This window comes from Vigna umbellata, chromosome 9, assembly GCF_029865625.1.
Source record: "Vigna umbellata cultivar VRB3 chromosome 9, Vumbellata_1.0, whole genome shotgun sequence".
Lineage (NCBI taxonomy): Eukaryota > Viridiplantae > Streptophyta > Magnoliopsida > Fabales > Fabaceae > Vigna > Vigna umbellata.
Genome location: NC_142173.1, coordinates 17,164,946 through 17,187,075, shown reverse-complemented (window position 1 = coordinate 17,187,075; position 22,130 = coordinate 17,164,946). Strand labels below are relative to the sequence as shown.

Genomic DNA, 22,130 nt, shown 5'->3' with positions numbered 1-22,130 from the left:
TCAGGGTGTGTCTATACAACACTCCTCACTATTCAATGTTAGGACAAGACAAGCTTGTTTATAGGAATCTTAGATGATAAGACAAGCTTGTTTATAGGAATCTTAGATGATAAGACAAGCCCGTCTATAAGAATATTGGTTTTGAAGTTTAGCTAAACAACATAAAACGAAGAAGTTCCATAGAAGAATAGAAAAACTCATAGGATAGAAAGGGCAACGAAGAAGTTTCATAGAAGAATATGAAAACTCATAGGATAGAAAACCCTAAGTTAGAAAGAACATTAAAACCCTAAGTTATAAAGAACATTAAAAGCTAGGATAGAAAACCTTAAGTTAAAAAGAACAGGTAACCACACAATAGAAAGAAAGAACATTTAAAGCTAGGATAAAAAACCTTAAGTTAGAAAGAGCAGGTAACCACACAATAGAAAGCCTCACACAATAGAAGAGTATAAAGCCTCACACAATAGAAGAATAGAAAACAAACCTTAAACTATATAATAGAAAAACCTAAAATTGGAAAGAATATGCATCCACACAATACAACTTAAAACACTAAGAAGAAAAGAAATAAATGATCCTCTGAAAGAAGTCTAACACACTAAAAATCACGAGAAAGTCAAACTAGACTATCAAATTAAGAGGATAGGACAAATAGAAAACCAAAGCAGTAGCTGGATACAACATAGGAGAAATAAGATTAGACCAACTGAAGAAAACACCCAGGGAACATTAGGAAAACATAAACAAAAAGAAAAATAAATAGGAGCTTAGGAATAGAAAAATAAAATAAAAAACATCAGACGCAATGTTAAACGATTATCAAGTCAAAAATGTCTAAGAGAGTTGGAGCTAAATGCGTAAAGCTTATCCTATAAGGTATTCAATTTAGCTCTCGAGAAAATAGAACAATGTAAAGACGATGTCATTGAGACAACACACTAAAAGACTAAAACTTAAAAATCAGAGAAAACACAGACAAAGTTAAACGATATCTGTTTGAAAAGGCAAAATCACAAGAAGCGTTTACTTTGTCTAAACGACACCATGAGCTAAAACATTACTTTGTCAAACGATGAAGTCTTTAAACATGCTTGGTATCTTTAGAGGAAAAGCTTAATTGATAAATGCTACCTCAATAATAGGAAATCAAAAAACACTTTGTTGCTATGAACAAACATTAAATGACATTAAATGCTCAAACGTTCAAAAATAACATAAGTGATATCTGATGAGTAGTCTACGCAATCAGATCAGAAGTAGGTGTCAGTAATAAGAAAAACATTCACTAAATGTTTATACCTTAGGAAATCGTAGCACAATACCTACACCTAAACAAAACATGAAGACAATAAGTAAAATGCCAATCAAACACAAACAAAATAATGGAAAACTTAGAATCTTGAACAAATGATAAAGACATTTTAAAACACTAAAGTAAACAAAAAATAGGGCATAATTGCTATATATGCTTCTATCTGGAGAAGGACAATCGCTACAAACATTCATTTATCTCATCTTATAAGTATCAAAGATGAATGTTGGAAGATAAAGGCGAAACAAGAACTTATCAGTTTATCAAAAGTTGTACCAAATGATAAGTCAAATCTACTTTTGATAAAAGCTCTTAAAATCACGTCTACTCTAACAAAAGACTCCATCTATGACAGACATCCACACTAATAGCCAGAAAAGAACAGATCTCAAAACAAGCTTTCTCAAACGGTCATATTATCAAATCTCGAGAAAAGCTTCATCACAACGACTATATAATCAAGAAGTATGAATAGAAGACAAGAAGAAGAAGAAAGTGACTTTTAGGAAGATAAGCTAAGCAAGAAGATATACCATCATCAATTGAGAAATAAAATCTCTTGAAACTACTAAAAGAAAAACTCCTCTAACCAAGGAAATAATAGAAGAGAAGAACTCAAGAAAAGAAAGGTTCTCTTAAGCCTCGTTGTTATATCCACTCATTTTATGAGCGAAGAGAAGAGAGAAAAAGAAAAGAGAGGAAAGAAAAAATTCTTGAGCTTCATTGTCATATTGCTTAGTGTATGTAAGAAAGAGAGAAAGAGAAAATAGAGAAACACTTGCGAGTGTTTAGACTACATTGTATTGTAATCAAATCCTCTCTGCGAGAGTAATAGTCTAAATGACTTGTAAGAAATCATTGATTGTAATTATGGAGAGAATCAAAACACTTACAAATTCACTCTGGAGAGTTGAGGAAATATAGGCAAGGTTGCTTAGTACCAGAAGTGGTGTGAATACTCATGTAGTGTAGGGTAATAAGAGATTATTTGCTGACTGAGGAGACCAGGAGTGTTGAGAATACTCATCCAGTCTAGGGTAACATGAGGTTATTCACTGATTGAGAAGATCAGGAATGGTGAGAATACTCAACCAGTCTAGAGCAACAGGAGGTTATTTGCTGAATGAAGATCAAAAGTGGTGCGAATATTCAACCAATCAAAGGTTATTAACAATTAAAAAATCATCTTATTTTTTGTATGAGCTTTCTTTATTGATATGTTAATACCACATTTACCATTAAGTAAGAATGTATTTGAAAAAAATCAATAAGTTGTTAATTAGTTAGTAGCTAATTTGATTAGTTTATAAATTATTGTGTGTGACTAATACGAAAGTGTTTTTCAACTATTCTAAATAATTTAATTTTGAAGTTTTTAAATTATAAATTATAAGTTACTTGAATTAATTTCTAGTTTTAAATTTATTAAATTTTTTAATGATATTTTTTTTATTTTAATGCATTTTTTATTGATATTTTCTTATTATTAATTATTTCAATTTTATAGAAATAAATAATTATTATATTTTTAATATTACTGAATTAATTTTAAATTTTTTATGCAGTTCAAATTAAAACTAATATTTTATTACATAGTGTTATATGAAAATTGCAGTAAAAATTGTAAATTTTTAATATATTAGACAATTAAATTTAAATAGTAAGAAACTCAACTTTTTAAAATGGTTTAATCCTTTTCGACATCCCTATTTATGTACGAATGTCTCAGATGGGTCCTCGTTTTTTAAAGTGTATCAAAATGGTCCTTAATTTTGAAAATTGATATCAATTGAGTCCTTTCCGTTAAGTTAGCTGAACGGCGTTAAAAAAATTGATGAGTGGATGCTGAGATGACGAACAAACGCTCGTCCACCAGCGAACGAACGCTCGTCCACCAGCGAACGAACGCTCGTCCACCAGAGAACGAACGCTCGTCGACCTCTTACTGCTGGACGACCGTTCATTCCACACTGGACGAGCGTTCGTTCGGTGGTCGACGAGCGTTCGTTCGGTGGTCGACGAGCGTTCGTTCGGTGGTCGACGAGCGTTCGTTCGCTAGTGGACGAGCGTTCGTTCGCTGGTGGACGAGCGTTCGTTCGTCATCTCAGCATCCACTCATCAATTTTTTTAACGCCGTCCAACCAACTTAACGGAAAGGACTCAATTGATATCAATTTTCAAAATTAAGGACCATTTTGATACACTTTAGAAAACGAGGACTGAGACATTCGTACATAAATAGGGATGTCGAAAAGGATTAAACCTTTTAAAATAAATAAAAATGAATTTAGATTAATACTCAATTACATAAACTCATTTAAATTATGAAAAAAAATCTATATATCTTTCAAAAATAAATGAAATTATTAAAATATTTAATACTAATTTATTAGAAAAATAAAAATTATAATTATATAATAGTATATTTTTATCTAAAACACACATCTTTTAATATTATTGTACCATTACTAAATACTTTATTAGTTAGTTTATTAAACATTTCCAATAAAATAAGTTAATATATCCCCTCGAAACTCATGAACTAATAATTTATCAAAAGTTAACTTACCAACTAGTCTTAAAAAAACTATTAACGAGTCTTTCCTAATTTCAGAAATTTGCAATTTATTCTCTTAGAATTTAATGCTAATAAACACTTAGAAACGAATAAAATTAATTTTATGCAAGCGCTTAAAGTAATTAATTAATTATTTAAGTTTTAATAATAATTATTATTATTAATATCTCGTTTCTGTTACTATTTTAAAGTAAATATTATACAATATTTATTACCATTACATTATCGTAAATTTGCAATTATACCATAAATAATAAATATAAATAATACACTACAGATAATAGTTATTTTGGTAATTTATTTAGTAGTTAGACATGCGCTTTAAAAAGTTATCTCCCGGCAGTTTAAATTTAAATATTTTTAATTCAATAAAGCAAAGTTATACATTACAGATATTTATATATCTAATATATACTGCATTAATATATAAAATTCCTAAAAACAACAATACAATTATTATCATTAAGAAAAACATATGAAATCCTACAATACCAAGATAATTCAAAGTGACATATTTTAAATTAAAATATACCGAGATTCAAATTAAATCCAGGATGGTGTGACGTATTAATTTTGTTAATTTATAATGTGGTTATTGCTTTATCTAAATTTTTGTGAAAATGAAGAAAAAGCAAAGACAAAGAAGAAAGAAATGGTGGAGTCTGGTGCCCAATTTTAGCTTCTTTGATCTCATACGTGTCAAAGAAGTATTCAACGAAAATTTAATGAGGGTTTGATAATACAAATCGAACGTCACACATCCACAAGGTCCAAAGTTCATTTATGAGCTTAAAACCATTAAAAAGTTGTATACATATATATTAATAAAAAAAATAAGTAAATAAGAGAATAAATACAAAAAGACATTATATGCCATTATGACCATTATTAATTCTTGTGATAATCATATTACCCAAAAATTGAAAGAGGGTGAATAAATGATTTAAATTAAGAAATTACCGGATTAGGGCACAACTACTACTATTCTATGCATTAAATGCTCCCATTACTTTACATGCCACCCTTTTCTTGAATTCTCTTCCCACTCCTCCACTACCCATTAATTAATACCCCTCCACATTAAATGAAACAATTAATTAAAATTTAATCAAATTCATTTTAAAATTCAAAACCCACGATACTACCAAAGCCAGAAAACTGAATTTAATATAATTTAATTTAATTTAATTCAATCAGGATTTTTTTTGTCTTTTAATTTTACTGTAACGTACCATCACCTATCTTTATTGGCATATATAAATCTCTCACAGTCACACAAAGGAAGGAACTCACACACACACCCTCTGCTTTTTTCTCTGTTTTCCTTTCTTTCTATCTTCTTTCTCTCTCTCTCTCTCTCTCTCTCTCTCTCCAAATCCTCTGTGAGAACGCGCAGCAATGGCTGCTGAAGTTAGCTCTCTGATTCGGGTCATGGGTGGTGGCTACAAAGAGGAGCAACATCGAACCGTCGGAAACGAATCACTCGGTGAGAAATCAACGGCTCTGATTACCCGCGACCTTCTTGGTGGGTCCTCAATTGAATCCCAGGAATTGGACCTCGATTTGCAGGTTCCTTCTGGCTGGGAAAAACGCCTTGACCTTCAGGTTTGTTCAGTTTTTCTGGATTTTATTTTTCCCGAGAAAATATTATAATAAAAAGGAAAAGAAAAATAAAACCTTTCTCTTTCACTGGAAAAAGTCACTATTCCTTAATCGGAAATTCCCTTGGTTTGTGTCGCGTTTTCGATGCAAAATTAACGACGGAATGAAACCACTGTGTTCTGTTTTTTTGTTTTCCTTGCTTCACCCGTTTCAGATTTTTGCTTTGTTCTTATGGAGTTCGTTCGTGCTGTAGAATTCTTCGACTGGGAGGCTTTATGTTTTATTTTATTCTTTTATTGTTTATGATTTTGATTTGATTATTATTTATGAACGGAATATGTTCATGCGTTCATTGTTGTGCTCTGATTTGGAAGTTTTGCTATTTGCTTTCATGGTTTGTGATGATAATAAACAGAACATTATTGTTTTTAGAAGAAAAGGATAAAATTCAAAACTTTTCAGTCGGTGATTTTTTATTACTTTTTTCTTTTGTGGTATTGTTAAACTTTTGCCTTTTAATGTAACATCAGGTTTGTAATTACTCAATTTTCTCCCCCTTTGTACCTTTGTATTTATTTCTCATAAAGCTGAGTGTATAGGATTCATTTTTCTGGTATCCAAGCTTTATTTTCCATGATGTCATTTCTGAACTCCCCCCATAGATTCATTCACACCCTTCATATGAAATTTCATTCTTCTGCATCTCTCAATTAACTTGTTTTATTTGTTTGTTTGTATTTTGATCAATTAATTCCTACAACCCATGTGAATTCTTTTAGTTAGTGATCTCATTTTTGTTCTTACAAATTTCCTTCTTTCATGAAACTTACTATGATGATAAGTATGAAAATCAAAATCAAAATCACTTTATAGTTGTGTAATTAAACTTTGGGTGGTTGTTGAAATTGTTATGGTGCAGTCAGGGAAAGTGTATCTTCAGAAGTGCAACACCACCACAATAGGGTCTCCACCAGTATCTGATCAGAAACTCAATGCAAAGTCAGCAGGGCCAAAGCTTCAGGACCTAAATTTCCCATCTTCGTCTTCATCATCCAATGTTCTATTGAACCTCTTTGATGAATCAAGCTTGGACTTGAAACTTGTTTCATCCTCATTGCCCTCAAGCAACTACCAAAGTGTGTGCACCCTTGACAAGGTTAAGTCTGCACTGGAGAGGGCAGAGAAAGAGCCTATTATCAAGAAACGCACTTCATTTTTGAAGCCAACACTCTCAGCATCATCACCCTCTTATTCTTCATCCTCTTCTTCAATCAGGGAAAACACTCAAGAGGAAGATAGTGAAGAGAAGCTGGCTTCTTCTCCGATGGCTGCAGGGTGCCCTGGTTGTCTATCATATGTGATGATCATGAAGAACAATCCTAAGTGTCCTAGGTGCAACTCTCTTGTTCCTATTCCATCCATGAAAAAACCTAGGATTGATCTCAATATATCAATCTAAGTTGGTTTAGCGTAATTGGTGAAATTGTCTCCATTTCAGTATAATTTGTTATTTTTTCCTAAGGGTTTTGTAAATGGAATGATAGATGATGATAATTTTAGGTTCTTTTAAGGATAGGATTATTTGTTTAGTGATATTGGCCAGGGGTTATGAATGTAAATGGAAAAGGTCATGCTGTCTTACTAGGAAAGTTAATAGAAAATTCTCCAATTTCTGACATTTTTGCCTTCTTTTTTTCTGCAATACTGTTAATGAATCATTATCTCCAATTCTCCCATTTTATTTTTTTTACAAATCTGTCTTGGTTTTCTTCAATTAATTAATGATTTTTTCTATTGATTGAATTTGCATCAATTGAATGAATTCATTTAAGGTCTACTAAATATTGATAGTTGGATTCAAAGCTGCCATTATTATCATTTATAACATATGCTTATCATCTTGATTATTTCTTAGTGCTTTTTTTCTTTTCTCTGGTTGTACATAATAACTTTACAGTGATGAAATGTGCTTTGAATAATGAATATAATTTTTCCTCATTTGATTCCAGTTATTATAATGAAACGTTAGGTTAGGTGTGGATATGGAGCCAGAGATATCAGTTAAATAGCATTTAAATTTGTATTAAATATTTGCATTCACTGAAGCATGATTTTTTGGTATATTAAATTTAAAAGATTTAAATGTTATTTAAATTATTTAATTTTGAAAGGAATATTTTAAAAACATTAAAGAGTATTTATTAATTTTGATTATTTGCTAATTTCTCAAGAAATACTGTTACTTTTTTTTAATTTAATATAAATGCATTGGTTAATTTATTTTGCATTCATTGAAGCATGATTTTTTGGCATATTAAATTTAATAGATTTAAATGTTATTTAAATTATTTATTTTTCAAAGGAATATTTTAAAAACATTAAAGAATATTTAATAATTTTGATTATTTGCTAATTTCTCAAGAAATAATGTTACTCACTTTTTTATTTTTAATCTAATAATAAATGCGTTGCTTAAATTATTATTATTTATTATTGTATCCTTGTAGTGCTGGAAAATATTTCTGATCTTTTTTTATATACATGTCAACAGTTACCATGAATTTACTGGAAAAATCTAAAATGTTATTATTCAGTAATTTTTTACAAGAATAAAAACATGATGATTTTGTAACTTACAGTGGACCCTATCATTAATAAAGCTAAAATGTCAGAATGTGAATAGTGAGTGTAATCTTGTGTGGCACACTTAGCTGGTACAATTTTTTTTATGAACATATTTATTTGATGTTTATTATATATTTATTTGTACCTTTTACATCTCCCGGAAGTCCTTTATAACTGTTTTAAATATTTTAATTGGTCTCAAAAGATTTATACATATATAAGTAAAGGAATTTCCTTTTTCTGTAAGGTTATTTTTTACTTCTTTTCAAATAATGTTATTTTGAATTAAAATAATTATATTTCTATTTTTATTTTTTAACTGTTAATTTAAGTTTAATTATTTCTAAACTAAAATAATAATTTTTATATTTTATTTTTCAATTTATTATTCATTCAAATTTAGTTTTTTTTTAATTAAATTAATTATTTATACAGAAAAAAGGACAAACATGCACATACAATCCACTAGTTTTTATCAAATAAATTCGTCACAACTTTGAATTTACAACTTTCCGTATTTATTAATTTTTTACCTGAAATGTTTTAATAAACTCAAATACATTCTAAATATTTTTTTCTTAAAACTTAACTAAATTTCAAATTGTTGATAAATTTCAAAATTTTCAATTGAGTTTTCATTAATGAATATTCAAATGTTGTATTTTTCAATTGGTTATCTTTAAATCAATGATGCAAATATAAAATTATAGCGTAATGAAATTTAGTTAACTTAATTGTTTTATAACTTAATCAATTCAATTATATAAAATTATAAAAATATACTAAATATAATAAATACCATTAGAGTAGAAGTATATAAGAATTTTATGATACACAATATGAAAATTCAACCTGCGTTGTTATAACTAAGTAATTTTTGTATATATCATAAACATATTTATACTAATGTTACATTGTGGAATCTCATATGATATAGTAATATATTGAAAAATATATTTAACTAAATTAAAACTCACCATAATTAATTTTTTTATATTGTTATGATTTAAATATATATTTTATTTCTTAACTTTTTTTAAAAACTAGAAATACGTAAATTTTTTCTTTTTAAAAAAATTATTAATTTATTACGTGTTTTAGGATTTGAATAATTATTTACGTTTTTAAACATATTTTCGCTTTAATATTAATTAATAAATATGTTTTAAAATGTTAAATAAGTTTTAGAAAACTAAATTGATTTAGAGTTTCAAAAAGTTTATTCTAATTTTTATAAAAGACAAAGTTATATTTAACTCTATTATCATATATTTATATTTAAGATATGACCATGTCACTGTTTACTTTTAGCCTGATAATATTGACTGCATACTTGATAAAATTCAAATATCAATTTATTGAAGTTTTAATTTATTTAGTTTGTACTAAAAATCTAGGAACCATAAATTTGGTTCTGGAAAAATAAGTGCAATAAATATGCCTTAAATGGCATTGATGGGGTACCGATGGTTATAATAACTTCATTGAAAATGTTAAAGGTCAAAAATTATTTTTAATATCTAAATTAGTGAAACAATCTTTTGACAATTAATTTCATAAAACAACCGTTTCCATTAAATTGATAGTTTACAAATTTTTCAATAATTTAATTATATACAAATATTTTTATAAAAAATATTTTAAATATTCTTAATTTTATTTTATAGGATAGATATTAAAAAAATATGGTTAAATAATTTATTTAATTCTTTTTTTTTTAAAATGTCAAGTTGATATTTTAATTTCTTTTCTATATTAATTTGATCATGATATTTTTAAAGTGATTCAGTTTGTTATAGATTTTAAAATTAGTTTAAGTTTTTGAAAAAATATTTAATAAGAATGTTAATTTTAATGAAACTATTAGCATATAATTTATTAAAAATAAATAAATTATGTTTAATTTGAAAGAAAACATGTTTTTTTTTAATTTTAAAAATTAACACTAAAGTAAATAAAAGAAATATAAAAACTATATAAGAATCTCTCCTGTGATCATGTCATGCCACAATCATGCAACACAACTTTAAAATGACACATGAATTTTTTTTAAAAAAGATAGAAAATAAAAAATTCAAAAAATCATAAAAACTTTAACACCGTTTGTACCATAATAAAAGAACAAATTGACTCACTTTTAAAAAAGTCAGGACCATGAAAAAAAAAACTAGAAAACAAATTTTTCGATAAAAACAATAACTAAAGGATACTTAAATAAAAAATATTAACGTCAAAAAAAATTATTTCTCAATATTTTTATTATATATTAGCAATGTTGATAATAAATTCAAATTCACGTATACTAATACTCTGTGCCAAACATAAAACCAACAACTTCCGTGAAATAAATTTAAAAATTTCATATTTTTTTAAATGTTTAATTTGTTTGGTCCAACTCTGGTTATTAAATTTAAGTGAAATTGAACACAAAACTCACAAAAATAAGATTTCAAGTTACACCCTTTTCTCTATATATAACACTCCAATTTTTTTTAGCGGCACTTAAACGTTCTAAAAAATTAAAATTTTTGTAATCAAGAATAATTTTTCAAATAAAAAGAATTCAATTAATATTTACAGTCTAGATATTCAAGTTCAATTATTTACAAATACACAAACATGTAAAACCTTTTTAGAATAAAATATCAATCTTGAAGTACTTGAAAAACACTAACCGGAAGTTGAATAGTGTTTTTGGAAAACGTTTTTCACAACCTTTATGATACAGCACGTTATCAAGTGCGTGAAATATTTTTTTGAAAGCTTAGACACTCGACTTGAAATATATTGATATACTTTGATAAGGTTGTCAGACTATTTAAAATATATTGATATTGTAAGAATTTCTTTTAAAGAGAAATGATCGTTTAACATGGAAGTTCTTGTATTTTGAAATATAAAGCTCAATTGCAGATTATTCAAGAGGATCGTTTAGTAAAGAGAAGAGAAAATAACATAAGAGATTTTATAATCGCACCAACTGAGCTACGTCTAGTCTCCTCCATAGAGGGTTCCTCTATAATCTTCACACGATTAAAAATGAGTATTAACATCACCCCTGGTACTCAGCTACCTCGCGGAGATTTCCTTTGAGTATTAGCACTACTCCTGGTACTTAGCACATTGCCGAGATTTCCTTTGAGTACTCGCACCACTCTTGGTACTCAACTTCCCACCGAGATTTCCTTAATGTATTTGAACCACTCCTGGTACTCAGCACCTTGCCGAAATTTCCTTTGAGTATTCAAACCACTTCTAGTACTAGACTACCGCGCCTAGATTCCTCAAACTCAAAAGAGTTCAGTTGTAAGTATTTTAATTCTCTTCAAAATTGCAATCAACAATTGCTTATAAGTAGTTCAGACTAAATCTCTCTACGAGAGAATTTGATTACAATACAATGCAATCTAAACACTCACATGTGTTTCTCTCTTCTCTCTTACAGTAGTAAGAAATTTGACGCTTAAGCTCGAGAATATTTCTTTCTCTTCTTCTCTTCTCTTTTCTTCAGCTCAAATTTATTCTTTTATTTGAGCTCTTTTTTCTCTTCTCTTTAGGATGATATGTCGTTGTAAGCTTTTCTTTTTGCTTTTCGGTTATCCTCTATTTTGTCCTCTTGATTTTCTTCTTGAGAGATCTTCCATTTATAGGCTTTATGAATATTTGCCCGTTAGACTGATTTTGAAGTTTGTAGCCTTGATACTTGTGTTTTCTCTTTCTTCTTTTCACAGAAGCCGTTGTGTAAGTCAACTTTGTTAGAGGAAGCATGCTTTTTCATTCCTATGCTTGGAGTAGGTTGTACAATCTTTTTTAGACTTTGCTTCAAGAGAGGAACATTCCATTATTATCTTTATTGTCTCTAACGTCCATATTTTGATATTTGATCTGTAGCACTGTGGATGCATGTAGAATAGTTTATTTGCAAAATTAAAGTAAATTGTGCATGCAACAAATATGACTATTCTTATCACTTTTGTTGTTTTTGAACGTTCATCATTTAATGTCATTTAATGTTTGCTCAGAATAACAAAGTGTTTTTTGATTTCCTACCTGTATGTAATATTTTTCAATTAAGTTCTTTACGTTGAAGATATCAAGCGTATATAAGTACTTCATCACAGGATGAGGTATTTGTTAAGCTCATGGTATAATCTGGCCAAGTAAACGCTTCTTTGGCTTTTGTGTCTTTTTAGACAGAAAGTGTTTAGCTTGTTTAGGCTTTCTTATGTTTTTTATAATTATGTCTTTTAATGTTTTTATCGTGGGTTCCCTTCTTTCTTTAGGTTGATTTTTGACTTCATGGTTGAGATCTTTTGATGCATTTCCTTCTTTGGATATGCAATCGTTTACTTGCAAATTAGAGAAGAATTCTTCTAGCTTTCAGTTACTTTTGTCAGGCTCATGGTTAAATTTCATATGAATGACTTTTTCGACCTTCAAGGTCCTATAATTATATATCCTAAACGTTCTTGAGGTTTCTGAGTAACTAAGCATGATTCCTTCATAACTACGAGAATCAAGTTTACCCAAACTATCCTTAGTATTAAGAATAAAATAGTGACAACCAAATGGATGAAAATAAAAAATATTTGGCCTTTTTTCCTTCCATAGATCATAGGGTGTTTTATTGAGGATTGACTTGATGTAAACTCTGTTTTGAGTATAGTAGGAAGTGTTAGCTGCTTCTGCCCAGAAGAATTTAGGTGTATTGAAAGCATTTAACATACTGTTGTCCATTTCTTGCAAAGATCTATTTTTCCTCTCAACAACTCCATTTTATTGTGGAGTTCTTGGGGTTGATAAATTATGTTTGATGCCAAAGTTTTCACAAAAGTTTTCGAAAATATCATTTTCAAATTCTCCCCCATGATCACTTCGGATAAACATAATTTTCAAATATTTTTCAGTCTCTATCCAGTTACAGAGTTTGCAAAAGACATTAAAAGCCTCATCCTTATGAGTTATAAACAGAACCCAAGTCCACCTAGAAAAATCATCTACAACTACTAATTTATAGCATTTACCACTCATAGATTCAGTTCTTGTAGGTCTAAATAAATCTATATGAAGCAACTCTAGAGGTCGTTTGGTCGAAACCATATTTTTACTTTTTGAAAGATTCTTTAACTTGTTTGTCCTTCATGCAAGCACTACAAAAGACTGTATTGTTGAATGATACATCTGGCAGTCCTCTTACGTGATCATGGCATTGTTACTTAGAGATTAATCTCATACTTGCATGTCCACAATTATTATGCCATGTTACTGCTTCGTCTTTCATAGAGACTAAACAAGAGACACTTTTGAACTGCAATTGATCCAAATTTATTTTATATAAATTACATTGCCTATTAGTAGTAAATACTAAAGAGTTATTACTATCTACTCTACATTGGTCTTTTTCAAAAATAACATTATATCTGCTATCACACAATTGACTTATGGTAAACAAATTATATTTAAGGTCATATACTAACAAAACATTATTAATGAAAGAGGAAAAGTTTATACCTATATTTTCAATTCCTATGATTTTCCCTTTTTGGTTTCCTTTAAATGTGACCAAACCTCCTTTCTTGTTCCTTAAGTTTAGGAACATACACTTTTCTCCCGTCATGTGAGGTGAGTAGCCACTGTCTATGTACCAGGAGAACACTTTCTTTTTGATCATTAAACACATCTGCAAGAGGAATTATTTGACTCTTAGGTACCCATAACCAGTTGGGTCCTGACTTGTTAGACACGTGCAATTTCTTCATTTCAGAAGATAATGCATCACTACCTGACCTATTGAAACTAATAGGGTTAGATTTATTTACATGCTTTGTATAGGGTTTTCTATAACCTAGACCTTGTTTGTTAGATGAATGCCTACTTTCTCTTAACAGACAATCTAACCTATCATTTCCCTCAAGTGTTCTACTTAGAATTTTTGTGAGGGTATTATTTTCATGTCCAAGAGATTCAATGATTTCAGCATCCTTGTCTACTGGTGGATTATCCACAAGTGTTTTAATTTCTATCCATGTTACTTTATTTTCAATTTTAGTGACACTTAACTCTAGCTTAAGGTTACTGACTTTTTGTTGAAGATTGTTAATATTATTCCAAGACATATTTACTTTATTTTTTAGGTTGTTTCTATGTGCAAGGAGTTATGTACGTTTATTACATAGATTTTTATATGTACAGGAAAGTTTAGACGAATATGACAACAGTTCATAATACACATTTTTTACTGAGTGTAGATTAGACAAATTTACCTCGTCATTAGAGTCGTCTGATGTACTCTCAGCACTTCTTGCGACCAAACATAGTTTGGTGTCTTCGTCTTCTTCAAATATGTCTAGGTCTTCCCAGGTGCTTATCAACATCTTTTTCTTTTCGTATCTCGTTCCAACTAATTTTTTCTTCATCTTTTTAAGCTTGGGATATTTTGATATGAAATGTTCAGGTTTGTTGCACTCGTAACAAAAATTGTACCTTCTGGTCATCTATCTCTTGTAATGTTCTTAGAACCAGATCCAAGATGTCTGGTCTTGAACATTGTGCCTTTTCTTTTTCTCCATAATGTTTGAAGATTTCTTATGATGAATGAAAGCTCCTCCTCATCGTTCTCGTCCATGGAGTCATGTTCATCACCTGACTCCTTAGAGGATTCTTCTATTTGGAGAGCCTTGGTAGGTGTTTTCTTGATAGCTTTAAGCGCGATGCTTTTCTTCTTCTTGGTGAAGCCATTTTGAAGAAGCTCGAGCTCATGAACTTCTAGTATCCCTACCAACTCTTCTAGACTCATCCCGTCTAAATTATTTGACGTACGTATAATTGTGACATGAGGTTTCCATTACTTGGGAAGACTTCGTAGAATATTGTCAATGTGATCGAAGTTTTCATATGACTTTTCCAAGGATTTCAGCTCGTTTAACATCGTTTGGAATCTACTGAACATGCTTTGAATGTTTTCATTTTCAAGCATAGAAAACAATTCATATTGTTTTGTCAAAAAGCTTAGCTTATTCCTTTTCACTTCATTTGATCTTTCGTACGTGATGACCAAGGTGTTCCAAATTTCTTTTGCTCCATGGTAAGCGTGAATCTTCAATTATTTTTCTTCTGAGAGAGCACACATAAAAAAGTTGCAAGCTTTAGAATTTAACAAGTAACGCTGCTTTTGCTTGTCCGTCCATTTTCTTTTTGAGAGTGACTTTCTGTCTTCATCTACAGAAATGTAATTGCCGTTTTCCACCACGGCCCACATATTGATATGACATGATTCAAAGAATGTAATCATTCTTTGTTTTCAATAGTCGAACTTCTTGCCCTTGAAGAGAGGAGGACGATTGACAACGTATCTTTTGTTTTCCATTCCTTAGGATTGTTTCCTTGAGTCTTGCTAAGAACTAACCCCGCGAGGTTAGCTTTGATACCAATTGAAGTACCTGAAAAACACTAGAAGGGGGGTTGAATAGTATTTTTGGAAAATGTTTTTTGCAACCCTTCTTATATGAGACATTATCAAGCGTGTGAAATATTCTTTTGAAAGCTTAGACGCTCGACTTGAAATATATTGATATACTTTGATAAAGTTATCGTGCTATTCAAAATGTTTCTACTACAATGTTTTTTAAGAACTTCCTTTAAAGAGAAATGATCGTTTAACTTGAAAGTTCTTGTATTTTGAAATATAAAGCTCAATTGTAGGTTTTTCAAAAAAGATTGTTTAGTAAAGAGAAGAAAAAATAACACAAGAGAGTTTATACTGGTTCACTTCAACTAAGTTACGTCCAGTCTCCTCCGCAGAGGGTTCCACTATAATCTTCACACAATTACAAATGAGTATTAGCACCACTCTTGGTACTCAACTACCTCGCCAAGATTTCCTCTGACTATTAGCACCACTTCTGGTACTCAACACCCTGCCGAGATTTTCTTTGAGTATTCGCACCACTCTTGGTACCCAAATCCCCGCCTATATTTCCTTTGAGTATTCGAAGCACTCTTGGTACTAGACTACCACGCCTAGATTCCTCAACTAAAAAGAGCTCAGTTGTAAGTATTTTAATTTTCTTCAGAATTGCAATCAATGATTGCTTACAAGTAGTTTATACTAAATCTCTCTACTAGAGGATTTGATTACAATACAATGCAAGCTAAACACTCGCAGGTGTTTCTCTCTACTCTCTTACAGGAGTAAGAAATTTGATGCTTAAGCTCGGGAGTATTTCTTTGTTTTCTTCTCTTCTCTTCTCTTTTCTTCAGCTCTGATGTATTATTTTCTTTGAGCTTTTTTGTCTCTTTCTTAAGGATGGATATGTCGTTGTAAGCTTTTCTTTTTGCTCTTCGGTTATCCTCTTTTCTATCATCTTGATTTTCTTCTTGAGAGATCTTCTATTTATAAACTTCATGAGTATTTGTCCGTTAGACTGAGTTTGAAGTTTGTAGCCTTGATACTTGTGTTTTCTCTTTTTTCTTTTCACAGCAGTCGTTATGTAAGTCAACTTTGTCAAAGGAGACATGCTTTTTCAGTCCTTTGCTTGAAGTAGGTTATACGATCTTTTTAGACTTTGCTTCACGAGATGAACATTCCGTGATTATCTTCTTTGTCTCTATCGTCCAAATTTTAATATTTGATCTGTAGCATTGTGGAAGCGTGTAGAATAAATTTTCTGCAAAATTAGAGTAATCTGTGCATGCAACATATATGACTTTTCTTATTACTTTTGTTGTGATTGAACGTTGAACATTTAATGTCATTTAATGCTTGCTTAGAACAACAAAATGAGTTTTTATTTCCTATAGTTAGGTAGCATTTTACATTTAAGTTCTTTTAATCGAAGGTACCAAGCGTATATAAGTACTTCATCATGGGATGAGGTATTTATTAATTGCATGGTATCATCTGACCAAGTAAACGCTTCTTCGTTTTTTTAATACCAATAACATTTAACTTGTTTAGGTTTTCTTATGTTTTTGATAATTACATCTTTTAATGTTTTTGTCAAAAACTGTCTCGACTTGTTTTTGTTAGCATTATTTTAAATATAAAATAAATATTATAGCATTTTCAGTTCCTATTTTTAAGGAACATAAAGTGGTCCATTAAGCCATTATTTTTATGCTTTTAACTGCATAGAGGTTATAGAGCAGTTATTAATTTTTAAACGTAAAGCCCATTTATTTTGAAACCTGTGATGGCCAGACTTTATATAAGGGAATGGGTTACTCTCAGTTTTGATCACTAAGCCTACTCCTCTATTCAGAAAAACACACCATCGAGTTTGAGTGAGTCAAGGTTTAGAAAATAAAGCTGTCTGTGGTTAGATTTACAAAATTGCAATGGCAGGAGGTACGCACATTATTCTTTCATTTTCGCTTCCGCTGTTTTTGATTAGAATGTGTTACTGTGATGTTAATATAACATGTTTAGGTCAATTTCATACTCTGCGATTTTATCATTTGGTATCAGAGCTATTTTTCCTCTGCCTTGTTTGGTTCACTCCTTTGCGTATTGTGTTTTTAATTTTATTAATTGTTTTGAAACTGGAGAAAGAAGAAATCTTCTGTGAAATTTTCTGTGAAATTTTGATGCTAAAACCCTCACATATTATTGGGTTCATGCTTGTTGGAACCATACTGGAGGTTGAAGATGATTGAAACGACATTTGTTTTGCGTTTCATTTTGGGCATCTTTCAGAAAAATATATTCAGTTTTTATTTTTCCTTCTTTATCTGTTGTACACATACGTGATGAAGGTACGCTGCTTGCTCTGGTATGTACGCTTCTGGTTTTATCTCCTCTGCTTTGTTTTCATTCTGCACATAAATATATAATGTTTTCTGTTATGCATATAATATATAATATATATAATATATATAATATATATAGTACGAAAGTTGCATTGCCTTTTTCGGTGCTTTTCTGGTATAGCACGTTTGCATATATATTATATATGTTAGTTACTTTTGTGATAAGCTCCAGTTTTACACACGCTATTAAGTTTATTCGGTGCGTGTTAGTATAATATTTAAATTTTTTTTTTGAATATTATATATTTATAATATAATTCTTATATTTAGATTAAATATAAGACCTAAAGATAATTTAATGTTTAGTGATAAATATAATTTTTAATAATTAGAGAGTAGCCACAGCATCTTTAATTAATTAAATTATATTATAAAGATCACGTTATTGAAACATTAATTGTAATTAATTATATATAATGTGATGAAATATACCCACAGGATTTTCCTTACATTTGTATAATTAATTAGGATAAAATATTTATTATAATTCTTAAATTTCCCACAGGAATTAGGAATGTGATATAATTTAATAGTTTTATCATAAGGTTAAATGAGTCTAATTGAGTAAGACTTTAGCCCACAGGCAAGTTTTATGTTAATAGACTTATTGGTAAAGACATGTTTTACATTGGTAAAACATGATATTTATTTTAGTCTCAAATTTTGATAATGAACATGAAAATTTTGAATTTGCAGTTTCTCAATCTGTGAATATTTCTGATATCAAGTGTGGTATTCCCGAATTGAAAGGAGATAATTATAAGATTTGGAAGGAGAGAATTCTTCTTCATTTAGGCTGGATGGACATAGATTATGCTATTAGAAAACCTGAACCACCGGGTATTACTGAGACTAGCAATTCAGATGCCATTGAACTTTATGAAAAATGGGAGAGGTCAAATCGTCTCTCCGTAACGTTCATAAAAACCAATATTTCCGCTGGAATCCGGGGTTCGGTTGATCAGTATGAGAATGTCAAGGATTTACTGAAGGCTATTGATGAGCAGTTTACGACATCTGACAAATCTCTTGCCAGTACTCTTATAATGCAGTTTTCATCCTTAAAGCTCACTGGAATTAGAGGAGTGCGTGATCATATCATGCGCATAAGGGACATTGTGGCTCAACTGAAAGCTTTGGAAGTTACCATGTCTGATTCTTTCCTAGTGCACTATATTTTGTGCACTTTGCCTCACCATTATGCTCCCTTTAAAATCTCTTACAACACACATAAGGACAAGTGGTCGATTAATGAATTATTGACTATGTGTGTTCAAGAAGAAGAAAGGCTATTGATGGAAGAAGGGGAGAAGGTGAACTTGACTACTTCATTTAAGAATAAGAAGAACCAAGTTAATAAGAAGGGAAAGATTCCTGCTCAGCCAGTTATTAAGAAGGAGTCCAGATGTTTCTTTTGTAAAAAGAAGGGACACATGAAGAAGGAATGTCAAAAGTTTAAGGATTGGCTTGAAAAGAAAGGTAACTTGTTTGCTTTTGTCTGTTATGAATCTAATTTGACTAGTTTTAATCATAACACATGGTGGATTGATTCTGGTTCTACAATCCATGTTTCTAATACCTTGCAGGGTATGGAAAACCTAAGGAAACCGATGGGAAGTGAGCAACACATCTATTCAGGAAGCAAGATGAGTTCACATGTTGAAGCCATTGGGACGTGCAATTTAGTTTTAAGCAGTGGTTTTGTTTTATGTTTAGAAAAGACCTTTTATGTTCCTAGTTTTAGCAAGAACTTGATTTCTATTTCACAACTTGCACCTTTGGGTTTTTCATTTAATTTTATGGATTCTGGTTTTACTTTATTGAATAAATCCAAAGTTATTGGCTTTGGGGAATTACACGATGGTCTTTACTTTATTAAATTGCAAAACAACGCTGCTTATAGTTCTATGCATGTTTCCGCTGGGTTAAAAAGATGTGTTATGAATGAGGATTCTTCTGTTTTATGGCACCGAAGATTGGGACATATCTCCATTGAGAGAATTAAGCGATTAGTAAATGAAGGAGTACTTAGTACTTTGGATTTTACTGATTTTGAGACTTGCGTGGATTGCATTAAGGGTAAGCAAACTAACAAGTCCAAAAGAGGTGCTAAGAGGAGTTCAAATTTACTAGAAATTATTCATACAGATATTTGTTGTCCGGATATGGATGCAAGTAGTCCGAAATACTTTATCACCTTTATAGATGATTACTCACGATACATGTATCTGTACTTACTTCGTTCTAAGGATGAAGCCTTAGATGCCTTTAAAGTTTTTAAGGTTGAAGTAGAATTGCAATGCGGAAAGAAAATTAAGATTGTGAGATCAGATAGAGGTGGAGAGTACTACGGTAGATACACGGAGAATGGACAAGCACCTGGTCCGTTTGCTAGATTTCTTCAAGAACATGGGATTGTTGCCCAATATACCATGCCTGGCTCTCCAGATCAGAATGGTGTAGCAGAAAGAAGAAATCGAACCTTGATGGATATGGTGAGAAGTATGAGAAGTAATTCAAAACTTCCTCAGTTCTTGTGGACTGAAGCACTTAAGACGGCTGTGTATATAGTAAATCGGGTCCCAACTAAGGCTGTTTTAAAAACACCTTTTGAGTTATTCAAAGGTTGGAAACCTAGTTTGCGACATGTACGCGTTTGGGGATGTCCGTCTGAAGTAAGAATTTATAATCCACAAGAGAAGAAACTAGACCCAAGGACTATTAGTGGGTATTTCATTGGATATGCTGAAAAGTCCAAAGGGTATAGATTCTATTGTCCAAACCATAACACTAGGATTGTGGAATCAAGAAATGCAAAGTTTCTTGAAAATGACTTGATTAGTGGGAGTGATTTAAATCAAGACGTTGATCTTGAAAAAGATCACTATGAAGCTCAAACCTCTCAATCAAATGAAAGATTGGTAGTCATTCACGCTCCTTCAGTTCAAAAGCGTATTGAACAATCAATAATTGATGTTCCACAAATTGCTGAAAATGATAATATAGATCAAGTTGTTAACGAGGAGCAACAAGTAAATGTTGAACAACAAGTTTCTCATCAAGATGTTGACACAACATTAAGAAGATCTACTAGAATCAGAAGACCAGCAGTTTCTAGTGATTATGAAGTGTATTTACAAGAATCGGATTACAACATTGGAGCCGAAAATGATCCTGAAACGTTTTCACAAGCCATGAGTTCTAAAGAATCAAACCTATGGTATGATGCCATGAAAGACGAGATGGATTCTATGGCATCCAACAAAGTCTGGGATCTCGTTCAGTTGCCTGATGGTGTAAAATCCATTGGATGTAGATGGGTCTTTAAAACCAAGAAAGACTCACAAGGCAACATTGAGAGACATAAGGCAAGACTTGTTGCCAAAGGATTCACTCAAAGAGAAGGAATTGACTACAGAGAGACTTTTTCTCCTGTATCTAAGAAAGATTCCTTCCGAGTAATTATGGCATTAGTAGCTCATTTTGATTTTGAGTTACATCAAATGGATGTGAAAACAGCATTCCTTAATGGTGATCTAGAGGAAGAGGTTTACATGAAACAACCTGAAGGATTCTTTTCTAAAGACAGTGAACACTTGGTATGTAAGCTTAATAAATCCATCTATGGATTAAAACAAGCCTCCCGCCAATGGTATTTAAAATTTCATGATGTTATCACTTCATTCGGTTTTGAAGAAAACATCATGGATCAATGTATATACCAAAAGGTCAGTGGGAGTAAGATTTGTTTCCTTGTTTTATATGTGGATGACATTTTGCTTGCAACCAACGACAAGGGTATGCTATATGAAGTGAAACAATTTCTCTCAAATAACTTTGACATGAAGGATATGGGAGAGGCATCTTATGTCATCGGCATTAAGATTCATAGGGAAAGATCTCGAGGCATTTTGGGTTTGTCTCAAGAGACCTATATCAACAAAGTTTTAGAGAGGTTTAATATGAAGAATTGTTCACCAAGTGTAGCTCCCATTGTAAAGGGTGACAAACTTGAATTAAGTCAATGTCCGAAAAATGATCTTGAGCGGGAACAGATGAAAAATATTCCATATGCTTCAGCTGTCGGAAGTCTTATGTATGCTCAAGTTTGTACTAGACCTGACATTGCATTTGCAGTTGGAGTTTTAGGAAGATATCAGAGTAATCCAGGTGTTGACCACTGGAAAGCTGCAAAGAAAGTAA

The 22,130-nt window shown here is 30.8% G+C and overlaps 2 protein-coding genes across 2 annotated transcripts; both read left to right on the top strand.

Annotated features, from left to right (window-relative positions):
• The first annotated feature begins 5,181 nt into the window (after positions 1-5,181).
• LOC124841141 (uncharacterized) lies at positions 5,182-7,171 on the top strand. The gene is made up of 2 exons (XM_047317350.2): positions 5,182-5,498; positions 6,415-7,171. The coding sequence occupies exons 1-2, from the start codon at positions 5,292-5,294 to the stop codon at positions 6,952-6,954; spliced, it is 747 nt and encodes a 248-aa protein (XP_047173306.1). The 5' UTR covers positions 5,182-5,291; the 3' UTR covers positions 6,955-7,171.
• Positions 7,172-18,498: 11,327 nt separating this feature from the next.
• LOC148192748 (uncharacterized) lies at positions 18,499-19,788 on the top strand. Its single transcript, XM_088099705.1, has 2 exons — positions 18,499-19,406; positions 19,514-19,788. The coding sequence occupies exons 1-2, from the start codon at positions 18,566-18,568 to the stop codon at positions 19,546-19,548; spliced, it is 876 nt and encodes a 291-aa protein (XP_087955831.1). The 5' UTR covers positions 18,499-18,565; the 3' UTR covers positions 19,549-19,788.
• Positions 19,789-22,130: the final 2,342 nt, after the last annotated feature.

Bases quoted from the DNA above. Each gene is read 5' to 3' on its own strand.
- LOC124841141 (XM_047317350.2), top strand. From the start codon at position 5,292: ATGGCTGCTGAAGTTAGCTCTCTGATTCGGGTCATGGGTGGTGGCTAC. The intron at 5,499-6,414 runs GTTTGTTCAGTT...GTTATGGTGCAG, and splicing joins AAAAACGCCTTGACCTTCAG to TCAGGGAAAGTGTATCTTCA.
- LOC148192748 (XM_088099705.1), top strand. From the start codon at position 18,566: ATGATATTTATTTTAGTCTCAAATTTTGATAATGAACATGAAAATTTT. The intron at 19,407-19,513 runs GTAACTTGTTTG...AATACCTTGCAG, and splicing joins GGATTGGCTTGAAAAGAAAG to GGTATGGAAAACCTAAGGAA.